The 24,179-nt window shown below is 42.0% G+C and overlaps 1 protein-coding gene across 8 annotated transcripts in view; it reads left to right on the forward strand.

Annotated features, from left to right (window-relative positions):
• magi1b (membrane associated guanylate kinase, WW and PDZ domain containing 1b) overlaps positions 1 to 24,179 on the forward strand; it is a 138,415-nt gene that overhangs the window by 105,675 nt on the left and 8,561 nt on the right. For 4 of the 8 annotated variants that reach the window (XM_087840599.1, XM_087840603.1, XM_087840602.1 and 1 more), the window contains exons 13-19: positions 1,392 to 1,423; positions 12,498 to 12,744; positions 16,698 to 16,789; positions 17,542 to 17,734; positions 19,281 to 19,658; positions 21,309 to 21,512; positions 24,037 to 24,130. In XM_087840599.1, the coding sequence (XP_087696725.1) occupies positions 1,392 to 1,423; positions 12,498 to 12,744; positions 16,698 to 16,789; positions 17,542 to 17,734; positions 19,281 to 19,658; positions 21,309 to 21,512; positions 24,037 to 24,130 (1,240 nt within the window). Of the gene's footprint in view, positions 1 to 1,391; positions 1,424 to 2,538; positions 2,584 to 3,014; positions 3,060 to 4,087; positions 4,133 to 4,537; positions 4,583 to 4,903; positions 4,949 to 5,154; positions 5,200 to 6,512; positions 6,558 to 7,711; positions 7,757 to 8,095; positions 8,141 to 8,461; positions 8,507 to 8,712; positions 8,758 to 9,156; positions 9,202 to 9,616; positions 9,662 to 9,898; positions 9,944 to 10,424; positions 10,470 to 12,497; positions 12,745 to 16,697; positions 16,790 to 17,541; positions 17,735 to 19,280; positions 19,659 to 21,308; positions 21,513 to 24,036; positions 24,131 to 24,179 lie in introns of all 8 variants that reach the window. The other 4 variants (XM_087840606.1, XM_087840605.1, XM_087840601.1 and 1 more) reach the window with 4 other exon arrangements.

Consider the following 24,179-nt stretch of genomic DNA (forward strand, 5'->3'; position numbering starts at 1 on the left):
TAAAGGATTGACACACAGTAGTGGCCCATTTTCGCAGATGAAGCACAGCCTACTCTTGTGCGTGCTTTAACACATCTTTTGTATGTCAGAGGAGCGTGTGTTTGGCCAGCACTCCACTCGCTGCTGAACTGTAACGTTGTAGATGGAAATAAAACCACACTTCTTGTATTTTCTTTCTTTCGCGCACTCCTCCACGCGTTCTCATATCCGTGCTGCCGCTTTTTTCACGCGGAGCCGAGGGAGGGAGCGATGTGTCTAAGGAGCGCGTTTACCTGGTCGGAGCCGAGCTGTGTTGGTATTTCAGTAATCTGTCAGTCTTTTCCGTCTGTGTGCGCGCTTTGTCAACGATCTTGCTGCAAACGATATTTTCTGGTCACTGCTCACTTGGGCAGAAGCAGCGTGGCTGTCATACTTTAAGCACACCTTGATTTGTGTCGGACGCCTGCCTGTGAGAGTGCATGTGTAGCTGCATAGATGTTTACCAGCATGTGGGGGTGGGAGGGGAGGCTGGGATGGAGCGTACAGAAGAAGAAGAGGGAGGGAGGGAGGGTGATGATGCTGAGGGAAGAAAAGGGAGGGAGGGAGGACAGTGTGCAGTGAAGTAAGAGAGAGAGAGAGGGAGAGAGAGAGAAAGGAACAGGGACAGGAAAAAAAGGAAAAGGCAGCAGGGAAGGGAAAGACTGGGAGGACGCGCCAACTGCCTATAGATGTTGGAGCCTTTGACAGCGGAGCGTGGTGCTCAGCGGACACAGGAAGATGGTCTCAGTAAGAGGGGAACTGACGGTTGCCTATAATTTAATGTTCAATATCTTGGACTCCTTCTCCATGGGTAATGCTACGGCCAGGAACTCCAGAGCAAAGCTTGCTTTTCTCCTCTTTGACAATCTTCTTTTTATTCGCCGGCTTTAGGTGCTTTCCAGGATCCTGTCTTTCCCCTTAACTCTCACTCGTCCTCCCTCAAACACACGCTCACTTGTGCGCGCCTCCGTTGGGTAGCCAGGGTCTCGAGAGCGCTGGCTTATCCCCCCCGGCGCTGGCCGCGCTCTTCTGCCGCACCAGTCAAGCCAAAACGCTGGCCGCGGCAGCGATGCAGATAGATCGCGCTGCCTGCTCCCCACCTCCCCCACACCCCCCTCCTCCAAAACGTAAGCCACGGATGGGCGAGCGAATGAAATCAAGCAGGGAAAGAGAGGAAAGGAAAGAGAATGAGACGAGAGCTAGATTTGCTCTGTTGTGACAATGTTGGGGAGTCTGCGTTAATCTTTTTTTCCCCACCCATGTTTTTTTTAATTTCCCCTTTATTTTAATGTGAAATAAATGTTCTAACTCCTTTGGTAACATTTTTCTCTTTCTCTTTTTTTCCCCTTCCGTTTCTCTGTCTGGCTTCACAGGAGTGGCACCTGCAAAGAAGAGCCCTAAACTGGTAAGTAGTTGTTTTAATCTTAATTTTTACATCCATCCACCTCTGTCCACCTCAGTCCTCTAACCACATGCGTGCGTCTTTCTGAGGGATGTCTCAATATCATCATCTCTCCCTTTCCCACCTCATCACTAACTCTAACTGCAACTTGTGCTCATGTTGTGGGTCGGTTTGTGGACATGGGATACTGTACCGTGTGGGGGTGGATTCCTGTAGCTTCACATTAGCCCCCCCCTTCTGACGGGGGATGGGACGAGGAGCTTTGATGCACCGCGTGAGCTGGGTTGCTAACACGCCGATGATCGCATCGCACTGAGTGCTAAGTTTGCAGTGTGAGCATTGATGTATGATCACAGCTGAGAGACTGCTCCATCCTGTAATGTCTTTATTAAAAGAGAGACCCCTGTAGACTTTGCAACTGAGGACATGTTTGCCAATATTGTTTTGCAGGATGATTTTGACTCTCCACACAGAGATTACACTAGGAGGATATGCAGTGGTGCTTTTGAAATGATGGTGCTGTAGTATTAGCGCTGGGTAGTTAATGGTATTCTCATAGCTGTGCATAAGTGGTACAGTTCAAGCGTCACTCATGATGGTATTGGAGTGTATTAGTGCGCACAGCATGGGTAAGCCCCCCCACTGTGTAGGCACCACTAAAGGTGCAGGATATTATACAGTTTTATAGAGAAGCGATGTTAAACATAAGGCGAGGGGGGCAGAAATGGCCTAGCAAAGACTCCAATCTAGCCCACTGGAAGGGAAAATGTGAATGAAACTTTTAATTGTATTTTCATAAGTTTTACAGCTTAAAGACTTTCACCATTGCCATTCTCACTACACCAAAGCAGTTACGTAAGACATAAACCGTTAAATGTTAGTAAAAAAAAAAAAGAGGAGCTTTTCTATCTACTACTAATTTCTTTCTTTTTTAAATATATATCTATAACCAACTTTTAGAAAAATCTATGAATAACCAAAACTTTGTTTTATAAATACAGGACAGTCTGGGCAGTGAGCTACCAGAATGTTTTCAGTAATTTTACTTGGTGGCACTATTCAAAGGACCCTGTAGACTGTGTCTGACAGACCATGTATTTGCCAATTTTGTTTTGCAGGATGATTCTGAGGTGGAATCTTCATACACAGATAACAGTAGGAGGGTATGTGATATTGTTTAGTTGGTGGGAAGGTTTTTAGAAATGAGGTGTTATGATATTATTGGTGTTGGTTTGATAATCCTTAGCTGATAAAAGAGATGGCGGATAAGCTGCCAGTGATAATTATAGCATTACGTAATGTTTAACATTAACATTGTGTTTAGGCGTACGAGGCTATTTATGTGTGACAAATCAAATCATGACTCTTATGTCACTACATAATGCAGTGCATAAAGACACGAGTCTGCAGGTGACAGAGCAGTACAGAGCTAAACTTTAAAATTCCTTTTGGGTGCCGTACCTTCAGGCTAGATGAGATGGGAACCATCCATCGTTTTATCAGCGTACAGTTCAAAAGTCTTTATTTCAGGTATTACCAGAAAGACCCTGTAGAGAGTGTCTAACAAAATGTGTTTGCCAATTTCATTTTGCAGGATGATTTTGAGCTGGATCCTCCATACGGAGTTAACACTAGGAGGGTATGTGATGTTTTTTTAAGATGGGGAGAAGGTTTGACTGAGCTAAACTGGTAAAACTTAAAATTCCTTTTGGGTGCTGTACCTTCGGGCTAAATAAGAGAGAAACCATCCATCTTGTTATCAGCACACAGTTCAAAAGCTTACAATCATTATGGAGTGCATTAGTGCAGGAGTAATCCCCACGTCTTTCAAAGCACCAGTAATGCTGAAGAACAAAAACATATTTCAGAATTTCAGAGCAACACATGAGACAATCTTGATGATGCCCCCCCCCCCCCCCTTTTTTTTTTTTTTTTTTTTTTTTAGAAAGCCCTTGCTTATTTCAGCAAAATAATGCACAGCATTCCTCACATATTATATGAGCAGGACTCTCTTTTTAAAGAGTCCAGGTGCTGACCTGCTTGCAGCATTGTGAGAAGGAGTCTGTAAACTGAGCATGTTTTTGTTTTTTTTGTTTTTTTTGGGGGGGGGGGGGGTGTTTTGCTGGATGATTTTGAGCTGGATCAGCCTTACAGAAAATACACTAGTAGGGTATGTGATCATGTTTAGAACGGGTTTAGGCTGTGGTGGGTTTATGATGGTTCTGGTGTCCTTAGCAAATAGTAAAGGTTATGGATAAACTGTCAGTAGTGCTGGTGTTATTGCATGATACATTTCAGCTCTACGAGGCTGCTTAGGTGTGACACAACATGCTTTGGACCTTCTGAATGCTGGGTCCTTCTTGCTGAATATGAAATGAACCATTGATCTCATTATCAGTGCGCTGTTGAAAAGCCAGCACTCATGATGGTGCTATTACATGCAGTATGGTTGATCCACACATCTGTGAGAGCAGATTCAATGATACATTATATATGCAAGTTTTGGAGCAACCATCCCGATCATGACTTTTAAAGAAAGCCTCTTGTTATTAAAGCAAGTTGATAGCACGCTACACTCTGTAAATGTTACATAACCATGGCTCTGTCATCAGAGACCAGGAGCTAAACTGACCAGGATAATGTGTGTTTGCCAATTTTGCTTCGCAGGATGAATTTGAGCCGGATCCTCGATATAGAGAGAACATTAGGAGGGTATGTGATGCTGTTTACATGCCGTGAAGATTTTAAGGATTAAGCTCCCAATGATAACTGTGTTAATGCATAATGTTTTTACTGTATTTACTCTTTGGTTGTGTGATGATGTTGGCAGCTTGGCATGACACAGCTAATCTTTGAATTTTGGGGGGGATATTGCATCCTTTAGGTTCAATAACAGAGAGGAACATTTATCTCACTACAAGCACATAATGTAACAGTCAGTGTTCATGATTGTATTGTACACAAAAATTATGATTTTCTTGTGAAGCGACCAATGCCAAACCCAGATAATGTGCTTTAAAAGACAGCCTTGCTTATTTCAGCAAGTTATTGCCAAACCACATTGTGCATGTATTTTGGAGCTTTTTTGTATTCATGTTTTAAAAAAATGTTTTTCAGGATAATTTTGCAATGGCTCCTCCAAACAGAGATTATAGAAGAAGGGTACGTGATGTCATTTAAAGTTTTTGAGAGTGAGGTGTAATCATGCTGGTGCTGGGCAGATGATAGAGATGGTATTCTTATAATGTTAATACAAAGTGATCATATTTTAATTCATTCAGGCTTAAATTGTCTCACACAGAAAGATATTATGTGTGACTCAACAAACTACTTATGACTGTTAATGCTGTGCTACATAAATGTACATATTACATGAGCATGGAGCCATAGCATGGAGCTCGGGTGCTACAATTGCCTTGTTGCAGTTTAGAAGTGTCATTCAGGCATTATTAGACTGGACATGTTTGCCAATTTCTTTTGCAGGATGATTTTGAGGTGGCATCTTCATACGCAGATAGCACTAGGAGGGTATGTGTTATTGTTTAGATGGGGTGACGGTTTTAGGAATGAGCCGTGATTGGTGGTGGTTCTATAATTCTTAGCTCATAAGAGAGGTGATGGATAAGGTGCCTGGGAGAGCAGTGTAAATGCTCCATGATGTAATGCCTTTATTAATAGAGGGATTCTGCAGACTGTATGTAAGTGAAAATGTGTTTGCTAATATTGTTTTGCAGGATGATTTTGAGCCGGGTCCTCCATACAGAGATAACACTCGGAGGGTATGTGATATTATTCAGAGGTGGTGGAAGTATGAATGACAATGGTTATGGTGTTCTTATAACAGATGAAAGCAATGAATAAGCTGCCAGTGATAATCATGTTCATCCATACTGGTTTTACTAACTGTCTGGTTGTCAGAAAAAGTAAATATGACTGTTAATTCTGTAGTACACAAAGGCGGTTAACCAAAGTCAAGCTGGCTGTTAGCTTAGTAGGACAATGGTAAACTTTGAAGTTTGAATGTTTTTCAAGGTTAATTAAGAGAGGAACTATCAATCTCATTAAAAACAAATCGTTTTAAAAAGCTGTTTCTGTGACAGCATTGGATTACAATATAATATGTATAAGTTTTAGAGCAATCCACATCATTCCTTTTAAAGGAGGGACTTGCTTATTTCAGCAAGACGATGTCAAACCACATTCTGCACATTCTTATTTTTCAGGATAATTTTGCGATGGCTCCTCCATACAGAGATAACAGAATAAGGGTACGTGATGTCATTTAGACAAATTGAAACTTTTCGGGAATGACCTCGTGTGCGTAGATGGTACGGTGTGGTCCTCTTATAAAGATAATAGAGGGGATGGGCATGGTGTCAAAGATCATGGGTTTAATGGATGAGGTTTCAATAGAATATTTTAATGCAAGATGCTGTTTATGTGAGGCCCTGCATTCTAGTTATTGCTGTTAATTTAGTAGTACATAAGGACAGTGAACCCAATTTAGGCCTGCTGCTGATTTTTCAGAACAGCACTAAGACTCCCTTTGGTTGCTGTAACTTCAGGCTAAATGAAACGGAAACCTTCCATCTTGTTATCGGCATACAGTTCAAGTTATCATTCATGATGGTATTGCAATGTATAAGTGTATATCTGTGACGGCCCCACCAATGCTGAATAACATATCTAGGTTTTAGAGGAACATATCCCACCATCATGATGATGCCCATTAAATGCTAAACCAAATTCTGCACATATTACAAGATCAAGAGGCCTTAAATAAAGAGTCCAGGAGCTAAACTTTGCCTGCTTGAACTTTGTCTGACAAAACATGGCTGCCAATTTGTTTTTGCAGGATGGTTTTGATATGGATTCTTCTCACAGATAATATTCAAGGCGGGTTTAAGAAAGTCTTAAATTATTTCAGCAAGACAATGCTGAAATAACAAAGGACACAAGCATGACTCTATATCAAAAATGCCAAGTGCTAAACTGGGCTGGTTCCAGTGCAGATCTTTCTTTCTGATATTATTAGAAGGACCCTGTAGACTGTGTCTAACAGACCATGTCTTTGCCAATTTTTGTTTTGCAGAATGATTTCGATGTGGAATCTTCATACACAGATAACAGTAGGAGGGTATGTGATATTCTTCAGATGGGGTGAAGGTTTTAGCAATGAGTTATTGGGATATTGATGGTGGTTTCATAATCCTGAGCTGACAAAAGACACAATGGAAAAAGGTGCCAATGATCATTTTAGCATTACATAATGTTTAATCTCCTAGGACCTGGCGTCCACATATGTGGACATCACATTTTGGGATGTCTAGACCAGCGGTCCCCAACCTTTTTTGCACCACGGACCGGTTTATGCCCGACAATATTTTCATGGACCGGCCTTTAAGGTTTTGCGGATAAATACAACAAAATAAAACTAGTACCGGTACCGAAAAAAAGAAAATTTATTCATAACACACGTGAAAAGACCCAGGAAAACCGAGTAAACGATAACAAAATAATGCTGAAAACCGATAAAAACCCTGAAAACTATACATTTCACACCTAAGCCTCAACTCTCGCGGCCCGGTACCGGTCCGAGGCCCGGGGGTTGAGGACCGCTGGTCTAGACCAAAATACTTAATTTTACCTCTACAAGGGCCTGATATGCACTTACAAGGACATTATACTGCCACTGTTCTATTGAAATTTAAAACCAATGTCCTCATATGTGGATCTAATTTTTCTCAGAAATAAAAATTAGGTAAAAAAAAAAAATCTGGTAATTCTTTGTTTTTACATTCATCAGGTCCCAATTATCCCCGAATAGCAAAGAAAAAATTTAAATGCATGCCATGAAAGACTTCGGGTCTTAGGAGGTTAACATTGCCTTTAGTGTATGAGGCTATTTATGTGTCACACCTCAAAGAAATTATGGCTCCTTATGTTACAGTGCATAAAGACAGTGAGCATGAGTCATTCCTGCTGCTGACAGAGTTAAACTTTAACATTCCTGTTTGAGGCCGATACCATCATGTTAAAAAGGAAGGAGCCATTTAGAGTTCAAATGCTAGCTTCTCAGTTGTGGCAATGCATGCCATCATTGAGATGATGCTTTTTAATGGAAGACCTTGCTTATTTTAGCAAGATGTTAGCAAACTACAATCTGCCTATGTTACACAATCATGAATACATTGCAAAAAGGCTAGTTGCTAAACTAAAATAGAACCCTCCTCTTGATAATATAAAAGGGTCCTATATTCTAAACATGTGTTTGCTAATTTTGCTTCGCAGGATGATTTTGAGCCGGATCCTCGATATAGAGAGAACATTAGGAGGGTATGTGATGCTGTTTACATGGCGTGAAGATTTTTGGACTAAGCTGCCAATGATAAATGTGTTAATGCATTATGTTCTTACTTTATTTACTGGTTACTTGTGTGATGTTGTCTGTGTGCGATAGTCAGGCCTGATGCCAGCTTAGCATGACACAGCTAATCTTTGAATTTTGGGGAGATATTGCATCCTTCAGGCTCAATAACAGAGAGGAACATTTATCTCACTACAAGCACATAATGACAGTCTTGCTTATTTCAGCAAGTTATTGCCAAACCACATTCTGCACGTATTTCAGGAGCTTTTTTTGTATTAATTTTTTATATTATTATTATTTTCCAGGATAATTTTGCAATGGCTCCTCCAAACAGAGATTATAGAAGAAGGGTACGTGATGTCATTTAAAGTTTTTGAGAGTGAGGTGTAATCATACTGGTGCTGGGCAAATGATAGAGATGGTATTCTTATAATGTTAATACAAAGTGATCATATTTTAATGCATTCAGGCTTAAATTGTCTCACACAGAAAGATATTATGTGTGACTCAACAAACTACTTATGACTGTTAATGCTGTGCTACATAAATGTACATATTACATGAGCATGGAGCCATAGCATGGAGCTCGGGTGCTACACTGGCCTTGTTGCAGTTTAGAAGTGTCATTCAGGCATTATCAGACTGGACATGTTTGCCAATTTCTTTTGCAGGATGATTTTGAGGTGGCATCTTCATACGCAGATAGCACTAGGAGGGTATGTGTTATTGTTTAGATGGGGTGACGGTTTTAGGAATGAGCCGTGATTGGTGGTGGTTCTATAATTCTTAGCTCATAAGAGAGGTGATGGATAAGGTGCCTGGGAGAGCAGTGTAAATGCTCCATGATGTAATGCCTTTATTAATAGAGGGATTTTGCAGACTGTATGTAACTGAAAATGTGTTTGCTAATATTGTTTTGCAGGATGATTTTGAGCCAGGTCCTCGATATAGAGAGAACATTAGGAGGGTATGTGATGCTGTTTACATGACGTGAAGATTTTAGGATTAAGCTCCCAATGATAACTGTGTTAATGCATAATGTTTTTACTGTATTTACTCTTTGGTTTTGTGATGATGTTGGCAGCTTAGCATGACACAGCTAATCTTTGAATTTTTGGGGGGATATTGCATCCTTTAGGTTCAATAACAGAGAGGAACATTTATCTCACTACAAGCACACAATTTAAAAATAAGTGTTCATGATTGTATTGTACACAATAATGCATTTTTTTTTTTTTTTGGAAGCAACCAATGCTACTACCCAGATAGCTTATTTCAGCAAGTTATTGCCAAACCACATTCTGCATGTATTTCAGGAGCTTCTTTGGTATTCATTTGTATTCATTTAAAAATATATATTTTTCAGGATAATTTTGCGATGGCTCCTCCATACAGAGATAACAGAAAAAGGGTACGTGATGTCATTTAGATACATTGAAACTTTTTGCGAATAACCTCGTGTACGTAGATGGTGCTCATAAAAACAATAGAGGGAATGGGCATGGTGCCAAAGATCATGGGTTTAATGCATGAAGTTTCAATAGAATATTTTAATGCAAGATGTTATTTATGTGAGGCCCTGCAATATAGTTATTGCTCTTAATTTAGTAGTACATATGGACAGATATAGTGTATATCTGTGACAGCACTACTAATACTGAATGACATATGTAGATTTTAGCGTCCCACCTTACATAATATTTAGCATAATATTTAACATTGCGTTTTATGATGCCCTTCAAATGCTAAACCAAATTCTGCACATATTACAAGATCAAGAGGTTTCAATAAAGAGTCAAGGAGCTAAACTTTGTTTTGTTTTGCAGGATGATTTTGATGTGGAATCTTCATACACAGATAACAGTAGGAGGGTATGTGATATTGTTCAGATGGGGTGAAGGCTTTAGAAATAAGTTGTGATATTGGTGTTGGTTTGATAAGCCTAGGCTGATAAATGACACAATGAAAAAGGTGCCAATGATCATTTTAGCATTACATAATGTTTAATATTGCGTTTAGTGTATGAGGCTAAAATGCTCGAAGTTTAGAACTTTGATTATTAAAGCACTTTGTAGACTCAATCTGTGATTGCCAATTTTGTTTTGCAGGATGATTTTGAGATGGATCCTCGGTACAGAGCTTATGGAAGGAGGGTATGTGATCTTTGTTTAGAGAAGGTGAAGGTTTTGGGAATGACCGGTTTGGATAACGGTGATGGGTTGATAACAGTGATTGAATTCTTACAGCAGATAATAGAGCTGATGAACAACTTCCCACTGATAAATGTGAAAAATCATAATGTTTTTAACATGTTTGGATATCTGAGGCTGATTGGGTGCTGCAGAAAAACTATTGGTGCCATAGCAGGACAGAGCTAAAATGTTCAATTTGTTTTAGATGCCTTGTCCTTAAGGCTTAATAAGATAGGGACCATCATTCAAGTTATAAGTGTGCTGTTTTAAAAGCCAGAATTTGCCCTTATATCGGGGTAGAGTATAATATAAACAGATTGTCGACCCAAGAAGCTGCTATCCATCTGATGTCTTGTTGAGACAATGCCTAAACCACTTTCTGCACATATTTCAGGAGCTTTTTGCAATTTTCATTTTTTTTTATCATTATTTTTTTTTCCAGGATGATTTTGCGATGGCTCCTCCATACAACGATTACTCTAGAAGGGTATGTGATATAATTTAGATACAGTACAGAATTTTGGTGGGAGATTGATGTCATGTATGGTGGTGCCAATTAGGTAATGGTGATGGTGTTCTTGAAAGCGTAACAGAGGTGATGGAAAAGTTGCCAGTGCCAAAACATCAAGTCACTATTAGCTGTGTCTGAGTGAAAGTACAGTAGTACAGTAATAGTATAGTATAATATAGAATAGTTTTGCAGGATGATTTTCCACTGGCTTCTACATATAGAGACCACCCTATGTGATTTCAGTTAGCTAGGGAAGAAAATAGTTGGGATGTGTGATGATATTAATGCTGGGTATATGATTATAATGGGATTTCTATAGCAGATAATCGAGGTGATGGGTATGCTTTTTAAATGCATGTTATGTTAAGAAGTTGTATGTGTGCTAAACCAGTGATGCGTCACGTTAAGCAGGACTGAGCTGAGTCTTGGGAAGCAGCGAGGATTTGCTTTCATTGCCCCACCTACCAATGCCTCTCGCTTCCCATCTTCTGTCTCTTTAATAAGTTATTGGAGCAGCACAAACTCATGTATTAAACTACTCGCAGGCCACCGAGGAACCACGCAATGACTGCAGAAGGTCAAAATCTAATAGATTCATCAAGTATAGGAGATTTGTTTTCATTTAAGAGGGGGATCGCATTTGGACTTTCTGTGCATCAAACAACAAGAACAAAATACAGATTGGTTGGCCTGGGGTTTTTTTTTTTTGTTTGTTTGTTTTTTTTGAGCATCAGTCCTCAGGTCTGACTTTAGCATCAACACGACCCGCATTTCTGATTAAGTATATGACTCTATTGATTTTTCTTTTTTTTAAAGTACACCACAAAACCCAGCGAGGTTCTTTGCAGCACCAGCAGAGTAAGCATTCCAGCTGGAGCCACAGCCCCGACTTAATATTTGCTAAAGCATCAAGCTTATTTTATGTCTAACAAGGATGATGAATATAAACATGAATTGCAGAGGTGTAGGAGAGTGATTCAGCGAGTAATGAGTGTGAAGACATGACTGCACTTTGAAGGCCAAACACTTTGATATTTGAGAACAGACGAGCCACTTGCCTCCACCCTTTCCTGGTATATTTTTGTCCTCGCCGTCCAAAGTAATGTGCAGTCACGTGACGTGAAGAGACTGAACTGCTGTCATTTTCGCTTACCGTCTTAAATATCGGCCTTTCTTTCCCGAGCTCTGCCCCGTAACCCTTTCACGTCTCTGGCTTCTTCGCAGCAGTGGAGATTTTGCAGACCAATGGTGACGATGTGGTGCTTGCAAAGGAGAGATGCTGTGACAAGGATGACAAACGGGATCTTTACCGATACTCGCAGCGCACTTGTGCCTGAGCTCGGGATTGTGAGGTTTACTCAGCTTGAATCCTCGAACAGATGCTTAAGTGCGCACGTTATTGAGGGGCGAGTGGCAATTTATAAGCAGTTTTACATTTCTACCTTCACCAGTAAAGTCCTCTCTTCTTTTTAAACCCCTGGAGTGCTTTATTCATTGTGACTATCCCTCCATATACAGCAGGGAATGCAGCTCCTTGTTAATACATTCCACTCTGTTAAACAAAAGGAATAGGCAATGTACTCTTGTAAGTTCCACAGTGTTTTCTCCCATAGCTGAATGACTTAATCATGAGAAACCATTGAGGTCCTCTTTTTTTTTTTTTCTCTCCTTCTTTGTTAGCTTTAAAAGAATTCTCTGCATAAAACAGCTTGATTATTCTTTGTGTTAAATAAGGGAGCAACATGACAATGGTTGACATTATACTCTTAGAGTGTGTTTCCTTTCACCCCAAGGAGAAGCCATGTTTAATCTTTTTGAACTCTAAATCAGAATTGCTCTGTATTCACGTCTCCGCTGTCCCTGTTCCTCCTCTCACAAACCACAACCCAGATTCATATTTTCTATTCCGCTGTTGACGATGTCAGTCATTTTTGAGTTCAGCTTCCATGCTCCTGTGCAGAAGATTTGAAACAGTCAAATGATATTGATCTGCTTCTCCAACAGCAGTTGTCAAGAAAGGACAGCCAGAACAGCTCCCAGCATAGTGTTTCCAGCCACCGGAGCGCGCACACAGACTCGCCTGTGCACTCTTCCCTGGCACCCGCTCTCAGTGAGAGCAACGCGCCCCCACCTCCCTCACAGCCTTTGCCGGGACTCCCAATCCAGGACTCCCCAGGAGACGGGACCATCCAGAGAAAACCGGACCCCTTTAAGATTTGGGCCCAGTCCAGGAGCATGTATGAAAGTAGGCGTAAGTATATTCATTTCTGGTGGCGGTTGGATGAGGGCAGCATGGGGTATTGGCTCGGTGCAGACCCTTGGTGTCTTGGTGGTACTGCTCATTTTGGGGAACGTTTTGTGCTTGTAAGTAAGCTGGGTCAGATATTTATATTTATTGATCTATGTTTTACTAAAGACTGGCTTGCACTCAAATGCCTCACTACACATAGAGTGATTAACAAATATATTATACCGCCTGTGATAAAACAATAAAACATAAATATTGTAGGAGTCTGTCAAATAAATTTGTTTGTTGTTGTTATTTATTAGGCAAATGACAAATTGAATTCATATTCTTATACCCAAATTTGAGCTGGCACACTGGACTTCACAGAGAAGTCAGAAATGATATATACATTTTTTTTAAAAGTCTGATCTTCTGTTCAGGGATGCAAATTAATGACCATAATTGAGCTTTGCTATTTTTTTCAGCTTTTTTTTAATGTAAAATATTGAATTTAAAGCACTTGGCATTAACCTCCTGAGACCCGAACTCTTCCACAGCATGCATTTTTAATTTCTCTTTGATATTTGGGCTGATTGGGACCTGATGAATGTAAAAACAAAGAATTACCAGATTTTTTTTTATACCTAATTTTTGTTTCTAAGTAAAATGAGATCCACATATGAGGATATTCGTTTAAAATTTCGATAGAGCAGTAGCAGTATAATGTCCTCGTAAGTGGATATCAGGCCCTTGTAGAGCAAAATTGAGTATTTTGGTCTAAATAACCCAAAATGTGATGTCCACATATGTGGATGCCAGGTCCTAGGAGGTTAAATATATGGTTTAGATCAGGGGTGTCAAACTCCAGGCCTCGAGGGCCTGTGTCCTGCAGGTTTTAGACCTGTCCTTGATCCAACGCAAATAATTTAAATGGCTAAATTACCTCCTCAACATGTCTTGAAGTTCTCCCGAGGCCTGGTAATGAACTAATCATTTGATTCAGGTGTGCTGACCCAGGGCGAGATCTAAAACCTGCAAGACACCGGTCCTTGAGGCCTGGAGTTCTCCACTGCTGGTTTAGATAAAAGAGCTTGTGTATGGTGGTGGATTTACCATTACAGCAAAATAAATAAAACTTCCAAAATCTTTATTTATATTCATCAGTACTGTTAATTTAGGGCATAAACCTTACATTGGGAGGACATTGTCGAATGTAAAATAAATTCACCTACATATTTTCACATGTACTCCGTCACTGCCTTGAAGGAAAACTGCAGATAGATGTCAGTGATGGTAGATGAGGAGCCTAGCTAATAAAGAAAGCCGTTTACATTTGTTTGTATATAGGCTGTCTTGTAAAATTACTAGAATCTAGCTTTATGGCTACAGGTACATGTATTTTTTTTTTCTGGCATAGCCATGGCAAGCATCTTCTTGGTTTTTTTTCCCAAGCTAAGCTAATTGGCTTTTCTTTTACATTTAGCATTCAGCTATCAAAGTGGTGTCAATCTTTGAAATTGAGACTCCACAAGAAACTGAATAGTAATAGTATTTCCCAAAAGAGCTAGCATGCTACGTTGTTACTTTGTTACTAGCTGTAGACATATAGGCCTCCAGTGTGTTGTTGATTGTGTCCTTTTAAAATTACTAGTTGCCGCTTTCACCCAGTGCCAGACAACAGCACCACTGACACACTTTTATTTTAGACTTCCCTTAAGAGGCACATGGTGTATAATTAGTACAAGAGTGGAGTAGATGTTGGCAGATTGTAAATCTCCCCACCCCCCGCCTTGGCAAAGCAAGGGGATTGCACTAATTAAAAAGAATAACCATCATATTCATTGTCAAGTTTAAAAAAGAGAGAGAGAGAGAGAGAGAGAGAGAGAAAAGAATAAATAGCAGAAAGAGAGAAATCTGCAAAGGCTTTTTATTCTTTCATTTATTTATTTTTTTAAAGATCTAATCCGTTTTCCAGGCGCACTTGTTGAGGATTTTCATTATTTAGATGGCTATGAAGAAGAATTAAAAATGACGGGCTGAGTGTAGGCAGTGGTTCAGACACCTGTTGGAAAGCTGCCATGATTAGTTGAGAGTCAATAGTATTTGATTTTGTAATAAATAAATGAATAACAATAATAGAAATGGAGTGAAAGAATCCACAACCAAGGGCGGGAGGGATGTTGTCTACATACCCGCCCTCATATGATGACATCCCAATTGGGGATTTCTAAATTGCCCAGCCAGTTTGATCTGGTAAAAAGTTAGAAAAGCAAAAACAAAGAATAATAATAGGACAGTTGATCAAAACATTTGAAGGGGATGTAAAGAGAAATATAAGAGAAAGCTGAGCATTCTGAGGTATAGCGTCACAAGGAGAAACACCTTGAACAGCACGGGAGGAACAGCAGGTGTAAAACCTCCACTTCCTCACGCTTCATTGAGCTCTCTCCATAGGGCTCAGGCCTTGAATTGGGCAGAGACATTTTTCCACGCAGCATTCACTATAATGAAAAACTCTGTCGAGATCAAGGTCTTTAAACTTACCGTGCAGGGAGTGATTTCCATTTGCAGGAAGAAAACGTCCCAAAATCTCGCACAGCATTAGCCTGCTGTAAAAGCGGAGGAAGCTTGCTCGTGCTTTTGTTGGGCTTCATTATGATTATTTTGGGGTTTTTTTAAAAAATATTATCTCCTTTTTTGTAACATCATCACTCACAGCTTTGAATAGGGCCGTCTATCTTGGGAAAATATTGATCCGTTCATGCCCAGTTGCCTCACAGTGGGGATCACTTATGGGTCTATTAATGGGCAGGAGCAGCGTGTGCAGTTGACCTTCCTGAGTGCGGGTGCAGATTGCGACAGTTAGCCTTTGACTCTTTCCTCCTCCGGTTCCTCCACAGTAACCCTGTGATAGATTGGAAGAGATAGCTGCGCTCCGTGGGGATTTTAAGTGTTGACTGAAGGAGCAGATTGGAAGCACACTGCTTATGCTTTCTGCCACCCCACCCTCTCTTAGTGGTTTTAGCGGCCTTGGCAGCAGCAGCTTCAGCTGGAGCAAAAAAGGAAATCTCCCTGAGAGATGTTTGTCTGCACACATAGCACATCTGCGCCCATGGAAATGCATGCACACGTACTCATATGGGGATTCAAAGCCGCGTATTTAAAGCAAAGAAGCTCCTATGTACAATGGGATAAGGCCACACGCATGCAAATCATCTCCTCCTGTCCTCTGGGCTCTGAGCTCGCTTCAGTCTCCCCTGCTACATTAACCATGAGCTGTCACTCGCTGCGGTGCGATGCCTCTTTTGTATCGCGACACCTTTCGAGTTACTAGCGTACGCACACGGTTGCCTCGTGGCTACGAGTGTGCTGTGACTAGCCATACTCAGGGTGGGGGGTCAGGTGGAAGGTGCACTCCAGCATAGCCAAATGATGCATCGCGTGTCACACATCACCTCACAAGAGAAACACTGTAGCCCATTTGAACATCTCTAAGGTTGTCTCAAAAAGCTGCGAGAAAGTGAAACTATGCTCTGAAACGATCAGAAGGGAATTATAGTCTGATCGTTTCTAATTATGGGAACAATGGACACCGATATCTTTTTTTCTCAGCCTGTCTTTTCAGTTTGTTTCAGCTCTAAAATTATACTCTTGGCCCAAAATAGATCCTTTTTATCTGTTGATGGCTCGTTTTTTTGTTTTGTTTTGTTTGTTTTTACTGTCTTTGTGCAGCGTGCTACCACAGTGACAAAGCTTTGAGCACAAATGATGACAGTATTTACATGCTGACATAAATAAACATATCTGATTGTCTCAGAACAGCAGGTGTATCCATTATGATCCCACTGTGGTTGGCTTATTGTGTACCTTGGGGTATTAAATGAAATGTCTGAAGGCATCACGGTGCAGGAATAGAGATCCCACAAGGCCGACTGTGCTTGTGCATAAGTGTTTATGGCAGCTTGTCGATTTCACAGTTCCAGACTTCCAGGAGCAGGACATTTTCCTGTGGAGGAAGGACACGGGGTTCGGCTTCAGGATCCTCGGAGGCAACGAGCCAGGAGAGCCTGTGAGTCTCTCTCCCTCAATCTTTTTCAATCTCACGGCTGAAATCTCTCCAGTTTGCGTTTCAATTTCCTCACTTTTCACCGTACATCTCCAAAGAAATGGATAAACTGACAAGATTGTGTAGCTTGAATGATGAAAAGGATGCTATATTCCCAGCACTAGTGGGAGCAGCAGCTATAGGATTTTCTTTCGACAGTCTCAACACAACAGTTCTTATCTTCCCCTTGTGTGCGTTTCCATGCTTGTGTATTGGAATTCAGCAATTTCATATCTGTGATTGCTTCTCTCTGATCTGACCAATGTAGCCTTAACCAGTCAGGGAAGAAAAAAAAACCCCTGCACACACACCATTTCTTTTTTTCTTTTCCTTTAAAGAGTCAAAGTTGTTTGTTCTTGTTTACACTAGCCTGCACTGCGCCCCCTTCCTGCTTTTCTTGAAGGGGGGAAAAAAATAATGATTTACTTTAGAGCTTGGCTTGGGTTACTACTGTTACAGGCTTGAGAGAATAATAAAGATTTAATGCTGAAGTTTAAATTGTAGCTGTGCAGCATGCCAAGTTTATGGCCGCTGAGAAAATCGACACATTTTTATATGTCATGCACTTTAATGTCATACTTTTTCTTTTTAGAATACCGCTTGATCGCTTTCCATGCATTTATTTCGCAACGGTGCGGCGTAACGTATAGCCGCGCAGTCTTTGTCGACGCGTGCTTTCGAATGCACGGCAACCTCATTCGTCTGGTGCGTTTCAGATCTACATTGGCCACATAGTCAAGTACGGGGCTGCAGATGAAGATGGACGCCTGCGATCCGGTGATGAGCTGATATGCGTGGATGGAACGGCGGTGGTGGGAAAGTCGCACCAACTGGTGGTCCAGCTGATGCAGCAGGCTGCCAAGCAGGGCCATGTCAACCTCACAGTGCGGCGCAAAACCACTTACGCTGGTAAGAAGCAAGCAGCTCGAGATGGAGGAGTAGTTTAAGCTTTTTAAAGACCTCCTAAGAGGTCCAAGAGAAGGTTTTTACTGAAGTCCAAGAATACACTCAGGTTATTGTGGCTCAGGACGTAGAGTAGGTCATTTACTCCAGTCCACATAGCAAAGTGTCTGTAAGATGCTGAAAGGAAAACTGATTCTGATACATCATCCACCAATATGTGGTTCTGTGAAAATACACAGATGGATAGAAAATAGCACCGTAAGAATGTGGCAGTCCATTTATTATTGAATTCTACTGATTTTACTTCAAATAACAGTGACAAATAATACTGCAGAACTTTTAAAGTGTACTGCAAAACACAACCAGGTATATCCGTCCACAGTGCAACCAATCAGAACATGTTTTATTAAGTCAGTTAATTTCATCCTATTATAAACAGTCAGGATCCAATTTCAAGTAGTTTCAAGTTAAGCTAGTAGCTTTGTTGACCAATAGTCCAAAAATGACCATCATTTGTTTCTCTATTTAGATTCCTTTATGCAGGATTCAGAATTAGCAGAACCATAATTTTTTGTTTTGTTTTATAAATTGCAAAAAGTATAAATATCTCTAACTGATCAGTTTGTTTACATATAGTGTATTCACTGATAACATGTCAGTGAATTTTAATGTGTATTGAATCAGTTTTGAGAGCAGTCTGAGATGGCTTCATTTATATTCGATTTTTGCAGCTTTGCTTACAGTAAAACATTGTTCAGTTTTAGAAATGCACTCCCTGCTTTACCAACAGCCACGTTTATGTCAGTCATACTTCCATCAGGAGCCCAGAGGCCTTCTTAATATATATCTAAGGTCAGCCTTTCGCCCTTCTAGAATTTAGTGTGGGTGTGGAAGTGGTCAGCCGCTACCACGAGCTAACGCCCACGCCCCACTGCTGACTTCACTCCGGTCAACATAGCTCTGCTCCTTTAAAAAAAAAAAAAAGGCCCATAAATATGATGGAGAGGGTGGCCAACCTTCGGCCCAATGACAGCAGCCAGACATTAGTGCATTGCTGCTCACTGTCTGCCTCAGAGCGTCGAGAATATGAGGCGCCTTCCTTGAGCAGCTGTACAGGAAATGAAATGTGGAATGAAATGTCCAGATAGAGCAGGCAGACCACGTCCTCGGTTCATCTTTTGTTGGAAACAGATGAGAGGAGAGATTGGTGAAGAGGCCTTCTTCCAAAGCTGTCCTTTTTTTTTAATCATAAGATAAACTAGGTGTGCTAGAGGAGCTAAATATCTGTTATTTGCCTCCTTTAATATTGTACTGCTCACGTAACGTTTAGGGATGTTCTCATATGTTTTTGTACAGCTTTGCTTTCATTACATTAGGTTCTCACTCTGTTTTGTACATGATTGTCTCCTGATGTCTCACCATTGGTTTCACTTCCCTTGTGATCTTTTACTGTTAATCTTCTATATCTGTGTTTTTCTTACCCTCCTGTTTGCACTTTGCACCTCATCTATGCATCTTTCTCACCATATCCTCCTCCTCCTGCCGTTTTTAGTTAAAGCAGAGGGAGACATGCCTCCATCGCCGGCGTCTTCGCACCACAGCAGCACCCAGGCGCCCAGTCTCACAGAAGATATTGGGAAGCGCACCCCACAGGGCAGCCAGAACTCCCTCAACACAGTGAGCTCCGGCAGCGGCTCCACCTCTGGCATCGGCAGCGGTGGAGGAGGCGGAGTGGGCGGCGGGGGCGGCGGCAGCGCCGTGGTCGCCGCTGCGGCCGCCACCACCTCCTCTCAGCCGCCCATCGCCACCCCCGCTGTCGTCTCGTCCGCTTTGCAGCCCTACGACGTAGAGATCCGCCGCGGCGAGAACGAAGGATTCGGTTTCGTCATCGTCTCGTCGGTGTCGAGGCCGGAAGCTGGCACCACCTTCGGTAAGCGCGAGCACCCGCAAACGCCACCACCAGCGCACAGTTGATGGCGGCACATGCTGTTTTTTCAAAAATCACTTCTACTCAGCAAAAACCCGAATCACACTTTGGCTTTTGCCTCATCACCGGGCCTTTTATCTTCTCGTCTGCACTACGGGAATCCTTTGAATCCTCTATAAAAACCACTGAACGCTAAATAGCCTGACAGCCAGTGCACAGTCTGGCTATTTACAGTCCCACCAGATCAATATCAACACTCTTCAAAGAAGTGGTTCTTCTTTCTCATTTTCATCTGAGCCTGTCAAACCAAGACACTGAAACCCTTTCTTTGCCTGCAGCTGCTGCTCACACTCACATAAGGCTTTCATAATTGATCACAAGTGAAGTAGGTCTTACATAAAGCCACTTGTATTATTCAGCTGAACTTAAATGGCTTGTGCGGAGCAGGTTGGCACTAAAATCCTAATAGCAGTTTAATGAGAATGAGCACTGCAAGAAAGATAAATAGGGGAAATGATCAACGTGAATGGGTTCTATTTATTTTCCAGCGTATGATTAGAGATATTCGCTTACTCAAACTTTATCTTCTTTTCTCTTCTTTTTTGTGAGGTTCTTTTTCATTGCTTAGCTGGTGAATGGTGTCGTTTTTCTCCGTTTGATATTGCACAGCAACGCAAGTAAATCAGATTCAGCGTTGCTTTTACAAACTCGTAGCACTGCATCTTTTCTACTCGTACTCCATGTACGTTTTTTTGCCAGCTGCTATGGCTTCCTACCTACACTAGAAGGACATTGCACCATGCTCTTCTCTCCCTGTGTGGGTGTACAGCACTGGAAAGGTCTGTGAACGCTTAGCTTTACAGATTGGCTTTTTTTCTTCTTCTTTTTTTAAAGTGAAGCTCCTTTTCACAGGCCAAAGCAGAAAGCATAGGCTAGTAGATGAGCTTTCATTTCAGTTAACGTGTAAAGGAAGATTTATCTCTCTGCTGCTCTTGATATTTCACAGTCCTAGATGGTTAGGTTTATTCAGGGGGACAGAAACGGGTTGGGATCAGATGAGTTTGTTGTGTATTAAAAGTGTGAATGCAGCGGGAAGGATGGAAGAATAATAATGAAAAGTAAGGAGGGGAGAGGGTGGCGAGAGTAATGAGTGATTGGGGGCGTCAGTCTGTAGTGACTGATGTCGGCCTGCAGAGTGAAACAAACAGAGAGACTTCAGGGTAGCTGGTGAGATGTCAGCTCTGATGTATGTTTGCAGAGTCTAACTTTCTGCAGTTGCAGGTGTTTGGGATGTAGATGAAACAGAGCTCTAACTTAACAAGAGTTTTTTAGATGTTGAGAATCGTTCGGAAAAACTATTTAGAGAAAATAGTAAAACAAATCCTCCTATTTCTTTGCAGTGCACATTTAAATTGACCCTTCTTTTCCAGTGCTTGCATATTATCCTCTTCTTCTTCTCAGTGACTTTTGCTTGGCTGACTGTTGGCTGCGGGTCAATTAACCTTAACCCTTCTTGGTCCTCTTCTTCTGCTCCTTCCCCACTTTTCCCTCCCGTTTCCCTCCTCTCACCAAACACAATCCCCCAACATTTACACGCGCAAACACACACTCAATCACGCATGCATTACACATCCACATCGATGCTGACCATAGCTGGAAATGCTTGTGTGGCCATGCCCCACAAAATAGGACGCATCATTGAGGGAAGCCCAGCAGACCGCTGCGGGAAGTTGAAAGTCGGCGACCGCATCCTGGCTGTGAATGGATGCTCGATCACCAACAAGTCCCACTCGGACATCGTCAACCTCATCAAGGAGGCTGGAAACACAGTTACACTACGCATCATTCCTGGAGATGGTGAGTAGAGAAAAGCGAATCCAAAACCAGGTCCGAATTTTTTTCCCCATATCAGCTATTATTAGATAGCCTGATTATGTTTGAGGAGACTTGTTCTCACTTTCCTGGGTTGTTGTTGTTGTTATTAAGTATTCCTTCAGCGTTATGTAAAGTCTGCACTTTCTTCAGTGGCTTTCAAAGTGACTATAACGCCTCCGCAGTGTTGACAGGAGTGATTCTTTGGGGATATTTGGGAGGTTGCTGGGTTTTTGGTTTTTTTTTTTGGTATTTTTTAGCTTTTGCATTCCTGCCTTTGGCGTGCCCGCATTTTTAAAACATGCAAGAGCCATTTAGGTTTTGGTGTGTATGTGTGCGTGAGTGGAGAGAGGGTGAGCGAGACAGGCACCGAGAGATGCTGAATTTCCTCTGTGCATGTGGGTGTGTCTCCTCTGTCAAAGTGGACTTAAGGAAAAGTTTGTGTGCATTGTATGTTGCGCTGTGCAGCTGAGAACTGTCTGTGCTTTGTGCTGACATATCACCCTGGCGTGCTTCACAAATGCTATTTAATTAAGCGTGTGTGCGTGTGTGCACATGGAAAGGCAATACTCCCCGACAACCTGCACACTGGTAGGAATAGGAGCTATTTGTCCGCCGCTCGTTGCTTTCCGCCTCGCTTCTTATGGATGGAGAGGCTTTTTTGTTTCTCCCTTCAGAGCAGTTGATGAGAACAGTGAGCCAAAATTGCTCTGCCAAGAAGACACAGATAAAGCAAGAGAGAAGGCGCTGGCGAGGAATAACTGGATATGCTTTTATGTGCATGTGTCAAACAACCAGACGCCGTCTGACACAGAGACAGAAAGAGTGTCGGACAGAGATGGTGGCTTGTGTTTCTAAACTTGTGCCTCTGAATGACTGTTCTGGCTGCCTCCGTTTACAAATGGCTGAGCATCGCCAATTTCTTTGTGGATCAGTCCAATCTTTAAGCTTTCTGATGGAAACAAGCGCCATAGCGAGAGCTTCCTCTAAAGGTGAAGTCTGATTCAGCTCAACTCTCCCACCGTGTGAGAGCACAGATGGAGTTTTGTAGTAGCTGATGCTCGGTACGCCTGCAGTGTCGAGGAAACGAGCATGGGAGTCTTCCTGCTGCTGCTCAGTAATACGTGTACAAGAAACTAATACCTTCATCAGAGCTGATGTCTCTGCAGCATAAATTTGGAGCGCAAACAAAGCCCTCATTCTTTCCACTGTGTGAGAAAAGAGAGCTAGACATGCTGTATGTGATATGATTTTTATTGTTAGCACATATTGTATTTTACGTGTAATCTGTAGCTGTTGTATCCTTTTACCCTCTGTAGTGCTCGTTTTCTTTACCTCCCTTGAATTGATTGTACCCGCTGTCCTTCCCAGCTCACGCCTTTCAGGGCTGGAGGGCAAATGTGTGGTCAAAGCCACAGACGAATTACAGAAACGCTTCAGTTCCTTTTCTGTGCACGTTTTATTTACTTATTTATTTAGTTAAGCGAGAAAGGGGAAAGCAGGCAGTAGGTCGCACGCAGAATAGAAGTAATATCCGGAGAGAAAGCAGTCGAGAGGCGACAAAAAAAGGAAGTGATTCATGCAAATCAGGCAGAGGGAAAGATGGTGATAGTGTTTTTACAGGAGTTAAACGTGAGACTGCAAAACTGGAAGAGTGGTCAAAGGTTTTCCTTGTGGTTCCCCTCTTTGCCGTCTCAAGCGAAGCTCACCTCACCCGCACTCCCGCTCGAGTGGTCGACACTGTAGATCTTGAGCAGCGGGCAAAGGAATGGTTGAGCCACCAGGCTCCAGGAGAGCGCCGGAGGGAAAGGAGATTAATAGGTGAGAAGGGAAGTGACCATGAGAAGAATGGCGAGTAGCAGACTGGGGAAGGGGAGGTGCAGAGTTGTAATCGAATGTAGGATGCCTGTAGATGGCCAAGAAGGATGAGGTCGTTAGATAAAACAAAGGTTTCTTTATGCAGCAGGTGTCGCGTGATGACCGCCTGTCTGGTGTTTTTCACTGATAACTGAAAATGAGTGGATCAGTGCAGAGATAAAAGACAGAGTAAGCACGAGCTCTAATGCCACTGGCGTAGATGTTCCCTACTTGACAATTCAGAGGCAGAAAGGATTAGTTTCAGTCCTAAATGTGATGTACAGCCTTTGGACGTTTACCAAATGATTGATGGCACAAACCGCAGTATTACCCAAGTGTCCGGGAACATGGCTAAGTGGTGAAAGAAGCCTGGAAACTGGTTTCGAGCCTCGTGGTGGACCCTCTAGTGCATTTGGGCACAAATGACACAAGGAAAACAATGTGAAATTTAATTATGTCGCCCAGGCTTTCAAGGAAACTGGAGAGGCTTCTGTTAGAGCATGTCTATACAAAATGACAGCATATTCAATTACAAGCCTTTCCCCCCCCTGTCTCCTCATTGGTTGAAAAACACAATCATTCTTGTTCTTTGTTTTTGTTTTGTGTGTTATCTCATGTGACAATATACTTGCTCTTCTTCCGCCCTCCGCAGAATCATCGAACGCATCTCTGTTGACGAATGCAGAGAAGATCGCCACTATAACCACTACCCACACCGCTCAGCAGCAGGCCGCACCGGAGGCCAGGTGAGGAGCACGGCAGAAAACAGACTTGCCTAATAATGAAATGTCTTTT

The sequence above is a fragment of the Neolamprologus brichardi genome, chromosome 5, assembly GCF_056152115.1.
Source record: "Neolamprologus brichardi isolate AB-2024 chromosome 5, ASM5615211v1, whole genome shotgun sequence".
Classification (NCBI taxonomy): domain Eukaryota; kingdom Metazoa; phylum Chordata; class Actinopteri; order Cichliformes; family Cichlidae; genus Neolamprologus; species Neolamprologus brichardi.